Source organism: Danio rerio, chromosome 14, assembly GCF_049306965.1.
Source record: "Danio rerio strain Tuebingen ecotype United States chromosome 14, GRCz12tu, whole genome shotgun sequence".
NCBI lineage: Eukaryota > Metazoa > Chordata > Actinopteri > Cypriniformes > Danionidae > Danio > Danio rerio.
The window spans coordinates 25,245,080-25,266,072 of NC_133189.1; the positions used below are offsets into that span (position 1 = coordinate 25,245,080).

At 35.8% G+C, this 20,993-nt stretch overlaps 1 protein-coding gene across 7 annotated transcripts in view; it reads left to right on the forward strand.

The window, feature by feature from the left end:
• The window catches only part of zgc:66433, an 89,090-nt gene that overhangs the window by 51,083 nt on the left and 17,014 nt on the right, over window positions 1–20,993 (forward strand). For all 7 annotated transcript variants that reach the window (XM_073921165.1, XM_068213156.2, XM_068213158.2 and 4 more), the window contains 4 exon segments: window positions 2,744–2,912; window positions 4,991–5,123; window positions 7,891–8,049; window positions 14,392–14,451. In XM_073921165.1, coding sequence (XP_073777266.1) covers window positions 2,744–2,912; window positions 4,991–5,123; window positions 7,891–8,049; window positions 14,392–14,451 — 521 coding nt within the window.

Below are 20,993 nucleotides of genomic sequence, written 5' to 3' on the forward strand. Positions count from 1 at the left end.
TGGAACATTGAGTTAAAGTCAGAATTATTAGCCCCCCTTTAAGTTTTTATTTTTATTGTTTCTCAATTGATATATAACAGAGCAAGGACATTTTCACAGTATGTATGATAATATTTCTTTCTTCTGGAGAAAGTCTTTTTTTATTTAATTTAATTTAATTTATTTTATTTAGCTAGAATAAAATAAGTTATTAATTTTTTTAAACACCATTTTAAGGACAAAATGATTAGCCCCTTTAAGGTATATATATTTTTTAATAGTCTATAGAACAAACCATCATTATACAATAACTTGCCTGATTACCCTAACCTGCCTAGTTAACCTAATTCACCTAGTTAAGCCTTTAAATGTCACTTTAAGCTGTATAGAAGTGTCTTGAAGAATATCTAGTGTAATATTATTTACTGTCATCATGGCACAGATAAAATAAATCAGTTATTAGAAATGAGATATTAAAACTATTATGTTTAGAAATGTGCTGAAAAAATCTGCTCTCCGTTAAACAGAAATTAGGGGAAAAAATAAACAGGAGGGCCTAATAATTCTGACTTCAGCTGTATTAATTCTATTTTCAAATACTATTTAGGACAGATAGTATGCGAATTGGGACGCAGCAAGTGTCTTTATTTTACATGTCCTTTAAATTCAGGTAATCACCTGCCACATTTTAGACAGCCGTCTATGAAATATGTGAAGAAAAAGCTACCCCTTAAATGAATAAAGTGGTCACATAAAAGGCTAAAACCCTTGCAGATTTACTTAATACAATAATTAAACCAAAAGACTGATGAAAAATATGCGGCGTGCGGAAGAAAATACTGTGCTTTTCAATGCAAAGTGGAGCGGTGGGTCAAACTACTGGCTTCTATATGTTTATTTGGCAGCATATAAAACTTAAGATCAGGATTTCTACACTTATAAGAGGTGAAGAACATTACACAGTAACTTTTCAATGTTAAATCAAGAAAAAAATGATTGTATTGCTCTTCGCACATGTAGTGTAATGTTTTCTGCGTTGTGTTGAAATCACTGACACATCATACGAATCTTTCCCGTTATATCACGTCCTCACTTATTCTGGATAACACAAAGGAACATATAAGAGGACTTGTGCAGCCTAACAGCATGTATGATGTATTCACTCACACGCTGCTGAATCTCATGCAGACTGGGGGACTTTAGCAAAAGTCATATACAATACATAAATATCTCAGAACATATAACAACAAAACATGTACCTGGATAACACAAAGGAACATATAAGAGGACTTGTGCAGCCTAACAGCATTTATGATGTATTCACTCACACTATGAGAGAAAAATAACAAACATAACAAAAAGTTATGAAAAATAATTGACCACCCTCTGTGTATACATCACAAACAGGCCTTAGATCATGATTATGCAGTTACATCATCAGGATTCATTAGTTAAACAAAATATGACACTCATTAAGTCACCGCATACACTTGTGTGACCTACCACTACTGAATCTCATGCAGACTGGGGAGAAGCAAATCGCGCGCACTCCCCAAATCAACATGGAGACAAGAAACCCCAAATATGGTCATGACAAGTGGAATCACAAAATAACGAACATTTTTACCTTTCTGTTTTGCACCTGCTACACATTCATTCTAATGTTTTTTTTTTTTTTTTCCTATGGCAAAAATGGTACTGTTGATTTGTGGGCATTCTCGTCTATGCCAACGAAGTCTATATAGTTTTGAACTTTTTTGTGTCTTATGGACTATTTAAACCAGTAGAAATGTTGTCCGAATCGCAATAAATTTTTTGAGCAGTAGGGACGCTGTGTTTACAGGTGCAAACTTGCTTTACCTTCACATCAACAGCTAGCAAGAGGTGGGGTGGCAGAGTTAAATGAAAGCAGTAATTGTGCCAGACAAAACACAAACTGTGCGCAAATACTGCAAAAAACCTGGTTTATACTTCTGCGTCGAGTGATCGATGTGACCCACGGTGCACAGTGTTATCGTGCATTTATACCTTTGCGAGCTGTTTGTGTTGCTCTGCAATAACACTTCCGAAACGCTAGCTGGCAGTGAGGTTTTTATGTTCCTCTGTGTCGAGTTCTTCGCTGGTGTTTTGTTTTTTCTGAACGCTTCCTTAATGTACACGTAGCTGAAAATGAGCATGTTTTTATATTTCAATGAACTGTAAAACTGAAAGACTCAACAGTGTTGTTGTGTAACATTATTATATAATAAACCTCACTGGACTTAATAGCAAAAGAGATTTTGAATAACAAAAACTGAATACATTTTACAATACATTCAATGCTACAATTACATTTACAAGCAAAATAGTGTAGTGTAAGCACTCTAAAGGGCATTTTTAGGGGTCTACATTGACTATTTGTTAAATAAAACTCATTTTACTGGATCTATTGAACAAATGGAGGTACAACCACAGCCATGCTAATCAGAAACAGCGCAATATACTTCGGTCTTTGCCTGAGGAGATTACAACAAGTGGTATTCATGTCATAAATTGTAACGTGATTGTTTAAATGTGCTGTATGTGTAAATGTCCAAGACTGGAGGGCCTGTAAACATGATTGTCTGCCAGTTGAACTTATTCTGTTTAGATAAGCGAACATTGACTAATTGTAAGCATGTGTTCAGTGTTTGCTGTTAGCAGGTCTCTCTGAATTCAAGAGTCCTCTGTGAGAGACCTTTGCAAGTGGTATTCATTTCATTTCTGTGTCTTGTTTTCAATGCAGGGAAGAAGAAGTCCAAATTTCAGACGTTCAAGAATTTTTTCGTGAAGAAAAAGAGGAAGGAAAGTCTGTCTCCGTCGAGTGAGAGTGGATTGAAGGCCAGTCAATCTAGTGATGACGTTAACACTTCAGAGCCAAGTATCAGCCATGCCAACAGCAACAATGACCCAGGGTGAGGAAAAACTTAAACATACAACTATTTGTGAACTGTATCTCTGCTAAATATGTATGTATTTTATTAGGACTAGGATTAACAGTTTGATGCATTGATCAATTAATGTCGACAATTGTTTTAATTGCATTAACAGTTTTCTCTTTTCGAGTAGAATTAATAGAATTTTTGATAAAATATACTGTGCGAATTTGCGTGTTTTGTGGAAATTCACCTATGTTTGCACATTTGCATTGACTTTCTATGTAATATACTAATACAAATACCTAATTTCGTATTTGGTGTGAACCCAGCATATTATAATACTGCTGTCAGTGGAATGGGAAAAAAATTGTTGAATGAACAAATGAATCGATGAAGTGAGGTAATATTTCCTGTGCTCAGGTTAATAGCGAGTAGTGAACACAGTAGAGACCCTGTAATTAATAAAGCATTGTGGTGCAAGGAAAGGAACTGAGAACCACTAATGTAATGATCACTTAACTATTACTAAATTTCCTGGCAGTTGCAAATAGCTTTGGTTTTAAAATTATTTGGTTATATTTTTAGTGACGATTTACAAAATATTTTTATATACACTTCTTGGGTATACAAGAACTTTTCAATAGGGATGTAACGATTCAGCATGAGCTGTTTGAAAATCTGTTCAAATATGTGACATAGAAATGTTGAACAAATTGCGATAAAAAAAAAATTTTAACAGTAGGGGCGCTGTGTTTATTGGCACAAACTTGCTTGCACATCAGCAGCGAGCAAGAGGTGGAGTGGCAGAGCAAAATGACAGCGGTGAATTGCGCCTGACAAAACACAAACTGTGTGCAAATACTGTAAAAAAAGGTTAACTTACACTAACAGAACAACGAAAATGATGCACATTAATCATCATCACAGTGGAAAAACTACTGTCACAGATGTCTATAAACAAAAAATAATAATAATAATTTATAAGCCAGAGTGCTATGGCGATAACACAGTGCATCAGTTTTTTAATAGTGAAAGTGTGAAGATGATTTTCAGACTGAAAGAGAAAGTTGTTCTCTTCTTATTTTTACCCTAATTGACCACCTCTGTTCACACTGCTCTCAGGTGTAGGAAAGATTTACCTCTTCAGACCAGCCATCTCAGTCCTCAGTGAAAGAGTTTTTTCATCTGCAGGGGACATTGTAAATGATCAAGGACCTCAGCTTATGTCAGAAAACATAGACATGCTGATATTTCCTTTTAAAAATGTAAAATCCCAGCACAGTCAGTTTTAATTAGTTTATTTTAATGAATCTTCTTTATTTTGTATTAATCTGTTTTTAAAATAGGAATTTAGTTATGACAGAAAATAGTTTGCAAAAAATGTCCAGAATTTAGGCTCTTTACCTTAAATTTGTTTACAAACATTTTGTTAAAAAATCATGACTAAATCTTGAATCGTGACATTAGTATTGTTAATCGTATCGAATCGTGATTCAGGTAATTCGTTACATCTCTTTTTTTTTTTCAAATAGTGTTTAATGCACTACTTTTGAATTCATTGATAAATGTAGCATACAAGAATGTGATTAAGTGTGATTAATTATAGAAACATCATATTATTAATCACCATTTAATATATATATATATATATATATATATATATATATATATATATATATATATATATATATATATAGATAGATAGATAGATAGATAGATAGATAGATAGATAGATAGATAGATAGATAGATAGATAGATAGATAGATAGATAGAGATAGATATATATATATGTATATATGTGTGTGTATGTGTGTGTGTGTGTGTGTATATATATATATATATATATATATATATATATATATATATATATATATATATATATATATATATATATATATATATATATATATATTAAACGTTAATAAGCAAAGCTTGAGGCTTGGTTGCGAGTCTTTAAAGACTGAATGGGGAGCCATAAATTTAAACGATGTTTTTATTTTGGGACTCCAAACCCTAGCAGGCTTTCTAGAAAGCAATTTAGGGAATCACCTGCAATCATGATAAACACTGTGTAGTAAGTGTTTGATTTAAACATACCATCTTTCATTTAAAGCTCCAAGATCAACTTGGGAAACAAAGCCATGTCACATGACAGTGTGTTCGTCTCTGATTCGCCATCTTCAGAGAATAACGAAGGTCTGGGCACATCACAGGACAGCTTACATGGAAAAGTGAAATCCTTACAGGTATTTCTACAGCTCATATGTTTAATTTCTACAGTTTCTCAAAGGTAATTTAAAATGTATCATATTTTGTAATAAATAAAATGGCTATATGTTCTGATTGTAGTATTAGGATTATATCATAAAGCTAAAATGTTTATTATTGTTATTATTATTATTATTATTATTATTATTATTATTATTAATGTTATTGTTAATGTTTTTGTTATTTTTATTATTATTATTAATAATAATAATGTTGTTGTTATTATTATTATTATTATTAGTAGTAGTAGTAGTAGTAGTAGTAATATTATTATTATTATTATTATTATTATTGTTATTATTATTATTATTATTTTGTCCTGTCCTAGGACTTACAATAAATGAAAATTACAAAATTCACACAAACCAAGGTTTAAATGGTATAAAAACACTCATGTTTAAAACTTCACTCTGAAAAAAAAGTTTACAGGGATTGCTTCAAACTAAAGTAAATTAAACTTACACAAAATTAAATGCAATACAAAATGTAAGACAAAAAACAGAAACGCTACATCAACTAATGGTTAGACTACTATGAAGACTTTCAGTCTCTGTTTTGTTCGCTGTTTGTGTAAAGTTGCGTTTGAGTACTCAGGTGCACTATATAAATATCTTCTTTTTCCTGTTCTACTCTTGTAATGAGTATTAGTGATGGCAGTTCAGTGGACTTTAGTATAAAATTAGCAAGTCTAAGCCTCAAGACACAGAGCTTGAGATTTTCACTGTTGACATTTTGCCACCAGCCCAATCTAGTCAGCGGGGATCATCATCAATGCCACTGATCAACAGAATAAAAAACAAAAACAAAAGTGAGTTTAAAGTGATGGAGTAAGTTCATAACAGATGCCTACAATGGCACATTTTTCACAAATAATATGTCATTGGTTAAATGCTACTTAGTGGTCTTGATACTTTTATATTATTACTTGTAGACACACCGAATAGACAACAATTGAGCCCGACATGACTGGAGCTTAGCAGTGAAAGTTAACGTTTAACTATATCGGGAGGAATCAACAATTCTGAACTACTGTTCAAAAGACATAGGGGAAAAAACAGAAAAGAGATATACTGTATAATACTATTGTTGACTGTTCAAAATTTCTTTCTGAAAGAAGCCTCATATGCTTATTAAATTTCCAGTGAAAATCAAAATAAAGTTTTTAGACGTTAGTATCAGTATGTTAAACTTACGGGTGTCTAAAAGATGTGCTCCAAACCAGTGAGAAATTTTGCATTTAGGAAATATAAACAGCTTGCATTTTGTCATTTCTACCTAAATGGTTAAACTTTTTAATGCCTCCTGTTACATTCGTTTCTCATCAAATCTTCTCACCAATCAAATGCGCTGTAGTTTCTGATCTCTCACCCCTTTATTGCTATATGCCAGGGGTTCTTAAACTTGGTCCTCGAGGTCCAGTGTCCTGATGATTTTAGCTCCAACTTGCCTCAACACACCTGCAAGGATGTCTCTAGAATCCTAGTAGGAGCTTGATTGGGGTTGGAACTAAACTTTGCAGGACACCAGGCCTGTTAAATGCACTAGAGCTCAATCACCATCACTGGCAAAGCTGTGATGAAAACAAAACAGGGATGGCTGCTTTTAAAAAAAGGGGAGGAGCTACTCGATTCTGCCCTGTCTTCATATCTCAGATCAAATTACATCACACAGAAGAAAAATGCATATTTTAAAACACTTCATGGGACCTTTAAGGGTTCCCTGCAGACGCATGACGTCATATTAATTTTTTACCCCAACGTCGTGAGGACATTAGATTTTGTTTGGAAATGAAAATCGTGTTGATGTTAAAATCTAATGTCTGGCCGACGTCAATGTCCAACGTCCAACCTAAAATCAACCAAATATCACTGTGTAATCGTGTTACACCTTGAAGTTGTGTGGACGTTACCACTATGACATCTATCAGACGTTGGATTTTGGTCACTTTTCAACACAACCTAAAATTGACCAAATATCAACATAATTTGTCGTTTTTGGACGTCAAAATAACACTGTCCTTAAACGTTGGCTAGATATTGAATTTTGGTAACCTGACGTCAAGACCTAAATCTTACCTAATATTATCATCTTATGATATTGTGTACCTGCTGGGTTTATTCCCACAGAATGCATTTTTCTATTCCAATACGCCACTTTGCCATTATTTTTCAATGAATATGGACTTGATGGACATGGATGACCTTTATGCTTGTGTTTCATGTCTTTGGAAGTGCTGTGTGCGCACATGATAGCAGTGGTTTTTAGAAGCCATGTCAAATTTTAAAAAGTGCAAGTCATCAGAATCATTACAAATCAGTGGACCAATCAGACAAACTTAAAGGCGGAGAAGTGTTGAAAGTTTTTGTTCACAGACACTTAGGGCGTACTTACACTATGTACAGTTACCTTGAGCCGGGCCAAAGCCCGCTTGTCCCCCTCCCATCTCCCCCGAAACCCGCACACACATTACATTTGAGCCTGGGCACGATTACGTCATTAATGCTGCGCTGTTCAGAAGCGCTCTCTCTCAGCACAATGGAGATTTCTTTAGTTATATAATTTAAGTCGTTTTGATATACAGTGTCATATATTTCGCCAAACAGATCAGCCACTTTTGATGCTCATAAACAACCATAGAGTACTCGTGCTGCAGGAATTAAGAGGTTTACTGAAGGCACGCAGCAGGTAGTAGTGAATTGAATTATCTGTTTGAACAATTGTTGATAGTTTGTGTGATGTCTGTAGCTGCAGCTGAAGCAAGCCATTCGTCTGGGTTCTCCACCGGCACTGCTCTGTGGGAGGAAAGCGGAGGACACTGGGGCTCTTTCTGAAGATGATGGTCTTCCCTGCAGCCCGCCAGACTACTCCAGCCTCCACACTGTACTGGCTACACCTCTTCACACGGTACCCCTCTTTGTGCACTCATACTTTCATCAGTTTATACTTTCAGGTTTCTTCATGACTGATAAAGCTTTGATTTGTGATGAGCACAAACTGTTGAAAGTCCCACACTAACTTTAAAAGTCAGACTGAAACAAACAGGAAACTTGTTCAAAATAAACATCACTCACTGCATGTTTGACTCTCATCAACAGTTTGTTTTGGTGTAAAAATATCTGTCCTACTTCTTTTTTATTAGCTCTCTGTGAACAACTGGTTTCAATAAAGGCTCTTTTTCACTAAGGAGGAAGTTTTCAGAGTGTATTTTCATAGTCTGTGTTCAAAGATCCACAGTTTGATGTTTTTTTTAATTCACTTGTCTTTTTCTCTGTTGTTTTTATGCATGTGCATAGTTGAACACAGCCTTTCAAAATACTCTCGATAGATGAATACACAAGTGCTTAACACTTTCATCCTTGTCAAATTTATTTGAAGCATCTAGTCAATAATAACTAGACACTATTTATATATATATATATAATATATAATGAAAACACACTGAGCCAGCTAAGGGCGACGTGGTGGCGCAGTGCGTAGCATGTTAGCCTCACAGCAAGAAGGTCACTGGTTTAAGCCTCGGCTAGGTCAGTTGACGTTTCTGTGTGGAGTTTGTATGTTCTCCCCATGTTCCCGTGGGTTTCCTGTGGGTACTCCGGTTTTCCCCACAAATCTAAAGACATGTAGTATAGGTGAATTGGGTAGGCTAAAATTGTCTGTAGTGTATGTCTGTGAATGATTGTGTGTGGATGTTTCCCAGTGATGGGTTGCAGCTGGAAGGCCATCCACTGCGTAAAACACGTGCTGGATAAGTTGGCGATTCATTCCGCTGTGGCAACCCCTGGATTAATAAAGGAACTAAGCCGGAAAGAAAATGAATGAAGGAATGAGCCAGCTGACCAATCAGTATTGCCTGTACTTTTATTAATGACAGGGTTTATTGAGAACTGAAAGTGAAAGTCCTCGTCAGTAGAAATGTGCAATATAGGAGAAATACATTTAATGGTCACTTTATTAGGTACACCTGTACAACTGCTCGTTAACACAAATTTCTAATCATCCAATCACATGTCAGCAACTCATTTAGGCATGTAGACATGGTCAAGACGATCTGCTGCAGTTCAAACCAAGCATCAGAATGGGGAAGAAATGGAGATTTAAGGGGCTTTAAACGTGGCATGGTTGTTGGTGCCAGATGGGCTGATCTGGGTATTTAAGAAATCTACTGGGATTTTCATGCACAGCCCAGTGTTTCCTCTAGGATTTTTTCCAGATGTGGCGGCAGGCCTTTTTTTTTTACAAAGATCTACCAGCTACCCGTGGCAATATTTTAATGACAAATGTCGTGAGCACAGTATTACAAGTCGAGATTGCATTTGTGTAATAGCCTACAAGCATGCGAATCTCTTTGCTTGCGCGCCGATTTCATCTGCTTGTGCAGAAAACTTCTTGCATGCCCCCTCAAATATACGCTGCTCAAGTGCAGATCTTCTTGTCTGCTCTCAAATAAACGCTGCTGAAGTGCGATTTAGTGTGTTTATGTAACAAGTATGTCTAAAAACATTTATTAGATTTATTTATTAGACTAGGAACCTTTATGAATGTCTTCAATAGACTTACAGAGCAGCATTAATGCGTCCTGAAGTAAAGTGAAACGGCTATACATCGTGTTCGCTGGCCTCACGCGGCACGCACCTGTCAGTCAGTCAGTCTCTCAGCACGTAACCTTAAAGGTTCAAATGAATAATGCACAGCACTACTACAGTTACAGAAAAGTTTGCGTGGTTATAATTCAGTTACCTTTTAATACGTTTTGGTATGATTAATACCCTCTATTTAAAAAAAAACACAACTAATGTTTTGGATGAAAAGCTGTAATGTAGCCATGGCGGGATCAATTTTGGCATGGCGCCCTGCCATGGAAGAATGAATGTAGCGGAAACCATGCAACCATCTCTAGGGTTTACAGAGAATGGTCAGAAAAAGAAAAAATATCGAGCAGCAGTTCTGTGGGTACAAATGCTTCGTTGATGCCAGAGGCCAGAAGAGAAAGGTCAGACTGGTTCCAGCTGATAGAATGGCAACAGATACTCAAATAACCACTCATTACAACTGAGGTATGCAGAAGAGCATCTTTGAAGACACAACACATCCAACCTTGAGGCAGATGGGCTACAGCAGCAGCAGACCACACCAGGTGCCACTCCTGTCAGCTAAGAACAGGAAACTGAGGCTACGATTCACACAGGCTCATCAAAATTGTACAATAGAAGATTGGAAAAACGTTGCCTGGTCTGATGAGTTTTGATTTCTGCTGTGACATTCGGATGGTAGGGTCAGAATTTGGCTTAAAAGCATGTATCCATCCTGCCTTATATCAACAGTTCAGGCTACTGGTGCTGGTGCAATGATGTGGGGGATGTTTTCTAGGCACACTTTGGGCCCATAAGTATCAATTGAGCATAATGTCAACACCACAGCGCACCTGAGTATTATTACTGACCATGTTCATCCCTTTATGACCACAGTGTACCCATCTTCTGATGGCTACCTCTAGCAGGCTAATGTGCCATGTCATAAAGCCCAAATGATCTCAGACTGATTTCTAGAACATAACAATGAGTTCACTGTACTCAAATGGCCTCCACGATCATTAAATATCAATCCAATAAAGCACCTTTGAGATGTGGTAGAATAGGAGATTCACGTCATGGATGTGCAGCCGACAAATCTGCAGCAAATGATGCGATCATGTCAATATAAACCAACATCTCTGAGGAATGTTTCCAGTACCTTGTTGAATCTATGCCATGAAGGATTTAAGGCAGTTCTGAAGACAAAATGGGGTCCAACCTGGTACTAGTAGGGTGTACCTAATATAGTGGTCAGTGAGTGTAATGTGCTTTTGTATCTCATGTTACTTATGTGAATGTGTTCTAGTAGCAAAAGATTCAAAGTAGGTCGGCACACTGCCACTTTAGCTCTCAAAAAAATTTTTTATTAGTCAAAATTACAAAAACACTACGTTTCGACCGACATGGTCTTCATCAGGTAAAGCGTTGCAAATGGAAGTCCTCCAGAAATAGACAAACAGCTCTACACAGCACCTGCAGTCAATTATCACAATCAGCTAACAAGCCGGTAAACAGGAACAATTGCATACAATAATATACATCTTAAACAATGTGAAAAACATGAATACAATTACAAACAGACATTTAAAATACAAATACAAATTCTCACTATAGAATTCCTCGGAGACAGTATTCTATAGACTAGATAGATATAGCACATCACACCTGCACAAAATCACATCACTCAAACAAAGCCAGTAGACCTAGGGGCAAAAAACATTATGTACATATTTAGTATACAACAATTCATTCATTCATTCTCTTGTCAGCTTAGTCCCTTTACCAATCCGGGGTCGCCACAACAGAATGAACCGCCAACTAATCCAGCAAGTCTCTACGCAGCGGATGCCCTTCCAGCCGCAACCCATCTCTGGGAAAAGTATACAACAATATAGAATGCACAAACACTTACAAAAAAGATTTTAAATCAAAATCTAAATTCCAACCTCTCGGGGATAAAGTGTTTAGTATGTAAATGTAAAACGCTTCCCTCTGTAATAAAAGTCTGTCAACATCGCCTCCCCTTCTCGGCACCTTCACTTGTTCAATGCCAATATATCGCAAAGTCGCAAGGTTATGTTTCAATGCATTAAAATGAACGGCGATAGGATTTCGTTGATCGTTTAATCGTATATTACTTCTGTGTTCAGCAATTCGTGTTTTTAAACACCGTCTTGTTTTACCTATATAGGCTAAACCACAAGGACATTTAATCATATAGATCACATTTTTTGTGTTGCATGAAATCACACCTTTAATCTTTAATTGCTTACCTGAATGTGGATGACTAAAAAACTGACATTTGGTTGTAAAATTACACTGTGCGCATTGACCACATCTATAGTTACCTTCAGGGACTGAGAAAGGATTATCCGACCGATCGGAACCTTGATCTGCTCTCACTATCATTTGTCGCACATTAGGAGCTCGTTTAAAAACAATTCGTGGAGGATCTTTACAACAGTGTCTCATAACAGGGTCTGAATTTAATATATGCCAATGTCTACGTACTATATTTGCAAACTCATTACTTAAAGCCGAATATTGAATAATACAAGAAATCCGTGTGTTAGTAGGTTGTAGTGTTTTTCGAACCAAGGCTTCTTTTTGATCCATATTTTCGAAACGGGCCGCAGCTTCCTTAATCCATTTTGTAGAATAACCTCTATCATAAAAACGTTGACATAATTCCTTACGTTGTTTTTCAAACGTTTCCGTATTACTACAGATCCGTCGAATTCTTTTAAACTGACTAATTGGCAAGCTTTTCTTTAATTTAGTGGGATGGAAACTCAGACCATGTAAAAATGTATTTTTATCAGTAGGCTTTCTATATAAATCTGTCACCAATTTACTCCCATCTTTTATTATCAGCAAGTCTAAAAAACTCACTTGCGAGGGGTTGAACTCAATAGTAAATTTAAGATGTTCACTAGTGTGGTTTAAAAATTGCTGAAAAACAAGCAAATCATTTTCTGAGCCACACCAAATCATGAAAATATCATCAATATATCGCCGCCACATAAGAATATTAGACAAATATGAATTAACTGTTGGATTAAACACATATTCATGTTCAAAAAAGCCCATATACAAATTCGCATAATTAGGAGCCATAGTGCTTCCCATTGCAGTACCTTTAATTTGTAGAAAATAGTCATCTTTGTACATGAAATAGTTTTTTGTAAGCACTAATTTAGTTAATTCTTTAAGACATTCGATAGTAGGTTTCTTATCACTTAAAAACTCGCGTAGAAAAAAATCAATAGCTTGTATACCGCCATCATGTGGAATGTTGGTATATAACGATTCCACATCTAAGGTAACCAGTAATGTTGGAATTTGCGGAAGTGAGACAGACTGTAATATTTTAATCATATCCTGTGAGTCCTGTACAAAAGAGGGAAGACTTTGAACATGAGGTTTTAAAAATGAATCAACAAAGACTGAAATTTTCTCAATTAGAGAGCCCATACCAGCAATAATGGGTCTTCCAGGAGGTTTGGCCAAATTTTTATGTATTTTAGGTAGAATATATATTACCGGTGTGATTGGATAATCAACTTTTAAAAACTCAAATTCTTTGTTGGTCACATCTCCTCTTAGAAGAAAAGTTTGTAAAGAGTCATAAATTTCTTTTTTAAAATTATTCGTAGGATCACCTCTTAGTTTAGTATAGAAAGATTGATTTTGAAGTTGTCGATAAATTTCTTGATCGTAATATTGAGTATCCATCACCACAATTGAGCCCCCCTTATCCGCCGGTTTAATAACCACAGATTTATCATTCTTTAAATCGTGCAGAGCATTCCTTTGAGCTACAGGCATATTGTTAAAATGTGTTCTAGTAGATCACAAAAAAAAGACTTGTGAATGAGTATAATTTTGGCACTTTTAGGCATTCAGTTACTTACATAAGTTCAAAGTTCATATATTTGTTTACATTTTTATATATTTTTTTATGTATGCAGATTCATTTTAGTATATATTTGCAGCCTAAAATTACTTTTTTTTGTTTGGCTTTTCCCAAAACTTTAGTCATTATTTGTTTCAATTATTTTGTGTGTTTTTTTAAATACACATAAATATTGGATTTTTTTACTCTAGAGTAATACATATGCACTGAAATCACTGATAATTTACCATATACACTTAAATATTTTGCTTAATATAATATAAAAAAACTCTTAAATACATTGTACTTTCATCACCTGACAGAATCGAATCTAAAGTCAAGCAATCAAACGCACTGTGCTGAATGTGTTCAGCATGCGTGAGTATTTTTGGCTCTGTGAAAAGCGTGTAAGAGCCTCAGACATCACGAAGCATGATTGAATAGACAGGAAGCTCCCTGTTGAGTTCTCTAACAGGATTAGATGCAGTGTTGTTCCCCTTGCTATACCTGCCTTCTCTGAAATCTCTTCAGTCCCTGTCCTCACCTTCCCTGAACTCCAACATAACAGAGACTAAAGCTGTGGTTTAATTTAGAAAATATAGTGAGAGTGATCTTTGATAGGTTGCAGCCTAAATATTTTACTCCAGATTAGCAAACCAATATGTTTCATGACATAATATTGCTTTAATATCCGAAGATTGTATTTATTTTTTGGGAGAACTTTTTATTTTTTCTAATTTAAAAAGGATATCAATGTAAGATGCCTCTTTCTTATTACAGTCGGTGGATTTGACCCAGAGTTCCCTGAGCATGGAGGCATCAGACAGTGAAGATGATCAGGTGACACATGCACCTACACATGCTACATATGGCAAATCTCTTGAGGGTCTGTCAAGGGCCACTTTACCGCTATGCTTCTGTTTCCCTAATCATTTCATTCCATGCTGATTTGGTCATATCAGCACAGAAATGGTTTCATTTTCCTTGGTGTTGCTGATAATGGGACTCATTGGAATGTAAAACAATGTCTCAGTCACCATCAAATAATTAGTATAAAAGGGAAAAAAAATAAAAATAAATAAATATTTATATTAGACATTTTCATGCATTGGGTTAAATCCATAGACTGTAAAATATATGGACGTAGTATCCGTGACGTCACCCATAGGTTTCTAAAGAGCGCAAAAGAAGCCACAAGTAGGCGCGGCCAACCGTCGCCATTTTGTTCACGCGTCATCACACCCACGGCGGGATACCAAACAAGGGCAAAGAGGCGGAGAGTGAGCGGAGCTACAGACACCTGCTAGCATTTAGCTTGGACCTGGTTCAGACTTTACTTTGGGAGAACGCTTAATACTTTATCACCTGTGACTCGTTTGTATTCTGACCACTTGTGCTTGGTTGTATACCATACCAATAAAGTGTTTAGCCTTTTAAAAACACTGCTGTAATACATTAAGCCACTAAACATTGTTCTTATGACGTTTTTCAATAGGAGGAAAACGCGAATTACTTCCAAACACTTCAGATATAGTCTGTGTTAGTTAATGCAAGACTATTGATGAAATCCAGCATAACACTGTATGACAACACTTCAGATGACTGTTCTAGAACCTACAGCTAATCAATCTGACAGATTCAGAAGTGCATTACAGCTCTAAATATAAATATAAACGATAAATGATCTTAAATAAAACAAATACATGTATAGAGATGGTATATAAGTGTGTAGCTTTACTCACATGGGAAATGGAGGCCACGTGAATGGTTTGTGAGCACAATTAAGTGCCCTCAGCATGCCATGCCATCTAATAATTGTAGGAAACAAGTCCAAAAGGCAGTTGACTGTGTAAAGCCACATAAAACAATACAGAAATACGATAAATATGCCGAGTTCAGTGGCTAACCTGCCGGATTCAGCTGAGGTGACGTGACGGCGACCAACGAGACCTAGCTGTCAATCAAGTGGCCACTCCCTTAATTATGCAAACTTAATATAACTTAATATAAAGGAAACGGATGAGTTATAAAAAAATTCACCCCCCTCACAGTTGTCATGAAGGGTAATATTAGCTGTATCAACCAAAATCTTTTTTTGTACCAGGCTGTAAACACCTTTTTTTCTGCTGTAAAGTTGGCCATTCTAACAGTGGGCTCAATTGAAATTTGCTCTGTTTTGGAGCCAGGAGCGGCCAGGACTAGCGGAATTTCGGATGAATTGCAGTTTTAGTTACTTCCGTATTGGCTTCCTGAGAGAGAGCGGGAGGTTGCCGCTTGGTTAAATCAGGCTCTGCAGTCTCCATGTTCAGTCCATTATTTCCACTGTATTTGTTCAGCTGAAGGAATGGAACCAACCCCGTGAAATCAGACACAACGATATTCCAAAATGGCGGCTCCCTAGGTCTAAAATCTATTGTAAAACATGTTGCTTTCTGCTAAATGGTTACGTTAATCGAGTTTGTTATATAAATTTCCATTGAAGTATAAATCAATTTACAAAATAATGTTGTTCAGAAACCTGTCTGAATCAGTCTTTTAAAATGTAAATACTGTCACTTGACAGATAGAGGATGAGACATCAGCGAGCAAATCAAGGCAACAGCTCGACTAGTGTATTCAGCATTGAACTCTGTCTTAAAAATGGGATTGTTTATGTTTTTACTATAATAAATTCATAATAAAATGATACTGCATCGGTAATTAATGTTTTAAAGCAACGTTTTCATGTAACCCGGTTTTAGTGTTATTTAATGTAATACGGTTTGCTTGGCCCACGGCTCTAAATCAAGTTTAGTTTTTGGTCCTCTATAAGAAAAACCTTAAGCACCCCTGGCCTGGATCTTTAAAATAGAGCCTCTAGTGGTTGAACTAGGTATTTCAGTTCAAAAACCAACTCGTATAAACCACCCGCTACTGTCCTCTGGAAGTCGTGCATGCCTGCATACATTAATTCTGCCATCGTAACTAAAATAAAATATGCTGTTTTTCCTGGGTTGTCAAAATCAAGTAAACTGCCAGTGTCCAAAAAAAAGAGAGATATTGCGACACGAAACACATTTTCAAAGGAGAATAATTGACTTTAACATTGTTTTTCAGGTAAACAAGTATGTTTACTTAGCATGTTTCTTGAATAACTGCTAACATATTATGACAATAAAGATTCTAACTTAAAAATTGAAAAAAAAAATTCCTTTGGGATTTTGAAAAGGTTCACAATCAAATGACAGCATTAAATGGGATTTTAAAATGACCTCCAAAAAAATTTTTAAAAGCATGCCAAAAAAGTAGATGACGAAGTAAATTAAATAAAAAGACTGTCAGTGTGCATACAGACCTCTACTTCATAAGAGTTGCATTGGTTGTCAAATATTCATACTTGCCCAAAAGACAAAAAGCACCATATGTACAGTATGTGCATAATGTCACAATCATGTCATAGTTTGCACAAAGTCAATAATAGCATAACTTTCATTTTTATGTAAATGAATGAGCTATAAACATAACAAATTAGTATTAAGTTGACAATAAGCAGTATCATGTAAACGCATTACAATACATTTGATATAATTAAAAGCTAATTTTGCTCTGTGAAGTTTTCCAGCTTGACTGTAGTTTGGCTATTTTTGTTTAATCTGTGGCTGACTTTCTGTGCAAATTAATTTGTTTATAGGTGTCGCTTTCGATTCATACATTTAAAATACATACATCAATTTCCATATAATGTTTGGCATCACTGCAGATCATTTGAATTGAGTACCTCTGGGTGTGCATCAACACGTTTGGAAGTTAACCATAACGTTCAGTGATTCACACTCCAGGAATGTTCTTATCTGCTGGTGTTTTGGCTAGTGTGGACAGTGCAGAATTTGCTCAGCTAAGTGCGGTATTCACGGATACTGATGATTTCAGAACAAGCAATTTGTAATCACAGTTTAGAACACAAATTTTGGAGAGCAGGACACTGCTTGTGTCCAGTAGTTGCATTTGAATTTCAAATGAAAGTGAAATGAAACCTGTCCGACCACTGAAAGGGCAAACACATCTCACACAAGCACCTACCAAAAGCTGCAAAACAATCTCCAACCACTGAAAAACATGCACTTTTGGATTTATCTTGTTGCCAGGGCTTTAAATAGCTGTCATGTGTTTGTGTTATGCAATGCTTTAAGCTCAACCATGGGCTGTTTTGAAAAAAATGGGTTTGGGTGAGAAATATAATAGTGTTGGAGTTTAAATGGAATTAATTTTGCCAGCTATAAAGTTTGCTGGTGCATTTTATATATCTTGAAGTCAGAATTCTTACCCCCGTTTATTTTTTTCCTAATTTCTGTTTAACTTAGAGAAGATTTTTTTTTAACACATTTCTAAACATAATATTTTAATAACCTTTTTCTAATAACTCATTTATTTTATCTTTGCCATGATGACAGTAGAAAATATTTGACTAGATATTTCAAGACACTTCTATACAGCTGAAAGTGACATTTAAAAACTTAACTAGGTTAAATAGGTTAACTGGGCAGGATAGGGTAATTAGGCAAGTTATTGTATAAAAATGATTTTTTTCTGTAGACTATTAAAATGTATTGCTCAAAGGGCCTAAAAATTGTGACCTTAAAATTATTTAAAACATTTTAAAACTGCTTTTATTCTAGTCGAAATAAAACAAATAAGACTTTCTCCAGAAGAAAAATGTTATCAGACATACTGTGAAAATTTCCTTGCTCTGTTAAACATCATTTGGGAAATATTTAAAAAAAGAAAAAAATCAAAGAGTGCTAATAATTCTGACTTCAACTGTGTTTATAATTTTACCATTCATAAGTTTAAAGGGATAGTTCACCCTAAAAAAAATTAGCTCATCATTTACTTTTTTCTTATGTGTTTTTAAACCATTATGAGTTTCTTGAAAACAAAAGAAGATATTTTAAGGTGCTTTCACACCTACACTTTTGTTTCGGAACGTGTCTCGTTTGCCCAGTTAGCGCGGTTCGATTGGCATATGTGAACAGGGCAATCGCACTCTGTTCCGCGCCAAAGTAATCGCTCCGAGATCGCTTGAGTGAGGTGGTCTCGGCTCGATTGAAACAAACCCTGGAGCGGTTCGATTGCAGTAAAAAAGCGATCCGAGCGCGGTTATATCACAGTGTTTTATGGATATGTAATAGGCTTACGGCCATATGAAGAGAGAATTATGAGTATGGCGGGAAGTTTCGCGAGTCTCCGGATGCCCGCAAACGAGTGATGATCTCCCGGTAATCTCGCGTCTCCCTCCCAGTCCTCAAATAGGCATCGTCGCGCACCCTTCTCACCCCTCCCCACCGCATCTCTCCTCAGACACATCGCGCGCGTGCACCCTGTCAATCACCATCAAACCACCACCTCTCCTGACAGTTTAGCGGGACGCTGCAAAATAAACCCTGACACTCTGACCAATGTGAGGACAGTTTACTCGCACGTGACTTGTTTTAGCTATTTTGGTCCGATTAGAAACTTTGCAATGTGAAAGCGAACCGCTCCAAGAGCAAAGAGCAACAATGTAACATTTGTAATCTCTGTTTCGGAACAACTGAATCGATTCACAGGTGTGAAAGCACCCTTAAACAATGCTGGTTCTGGTACCAATTGACTTCCAGAGTAAGGACAAATTGTTTGGAAGTCAATGGGTGCAAGCAACCAGCATTTTTCTAAAATTCTCAATAACAGAAGAAAGCAAATCAAATGGGTTTTGATCAAGTTAAGTGGGAGTAAAAGGTGGCTGAATATTTGTGTTTGGTTGAACTGTCTCTTTAAGGTTTACAACATCTTTCAAACAAAACAAAAAATACATCGATAAAAAAAAGAAGTATTTAATCAAAAATAACACACAATCCCTAAGAAATCATTCTAATTGATTTGGTTCTCAATCAAACATTTATAGCATTGTTAATACAAAATAGTAGCTCTGAAAAATGACTTTTTTACGACAAAAGCACACTCATGCTTCATGGAAGTGTTTTAGGTGTATATTAAAGATATCCAGATCCGATCATGTAATCAGGCTCGATCATGCCGTTTCAGACTCAAACGGAATCAGACGTTACCACCCGATCAGGACTCGAGTATATAAGTACAGTTGAAGTCAGAATTATTAGCCCCCCTTTGATTTTATGTATTTTTATTCTTTTTAAAATATTTCTCAAATGATGTTTAAAAGAGCAAGGACATTTTTACAGTATGTCTGATAATATATTTTCTTCCGGAGAAAGTCCTATTTGTTTTATTTAGGCTAGAATAAAAGCAGTTTTACATTTTTTAAGAACTATTTTAAGTTCAAAAATATTAACCCCTTTAAGCTATATAATTCTTCGAAAGTCTACAGAACAAACCATCGTTATACAATAACTTGATTATTTATAATATCCTGCCTAGTTAACCTAATTAACCTAGTTAAGCCTTTAAATGTCACTTTAAGCTGTATAAAAGTGTCTTGAAAAACATCTAGTCAAATATTATTTACTGTCATCATGGCAAAGATAAAATAAATCAGTTATTAGAGATGAGTTATTAAAACTATTATGTTTAGAAATATGTTGAAAAAAATCTCTCCGTTAAACAGGAATTGGGGGGAAAAAAATAAACAGGGCTAATAATTCAACTGTATAAATATTCTTATTATTTTTTAACACATCTATAGTTATGCTGTGGCACAGAGTTAGACCTCTTTCTTGACACAGAAAAAGCAACACGTGCGGCAGGACATCCCTTTTTTGACCAGTTTCAAAATTATTATGCACCAATTTTTATTTACCATTTTTATAGTCAAGCACAACCAGAGCATTTTTTATATCTATTATCCATAGCGGTCTGAAAAGAAAGGAAAGTATATGATATTTTAGGTGATCTGTTCCTTTAAATCTCAAATCATTTGATCACTACAAACATTTCACAGCATTGTTAAGTCCTGACTGTCGGTTTCTGGGGGTTGTATTAGGCGGTGTTCAACGGCAGGGGTTACGAGTGAAGTAGGAGTGTGGTCTGAAAAGCATTCCAGCGGTTCACCCTTGCAGCCTGGCTGTCTGCTGGAAATGGGATATTCCAGCAATCTGGGTCAAAACGGCTGCCAAGCTGGACCTGAGCGCTTGCACAAACACACTGCAGTCTCACATATAACTCACTCACATGAGTTCCTGACATACTGCACAGTTAAAAGCACATCATTGCATGTTTTTCCACTTGTAAAAGTATCTAATGTTCTCTTTTCTTAATCATAGTATGTACTCAAATGCTAAATCAAGTGATTTTACTGATGTGAATGTTTAAATATCACAAGCTTTAATCCACAAACAGTTTCTTCACTGTTTTTGAATATCAGCTATACTGTTTTTATAAAGCACCCATGA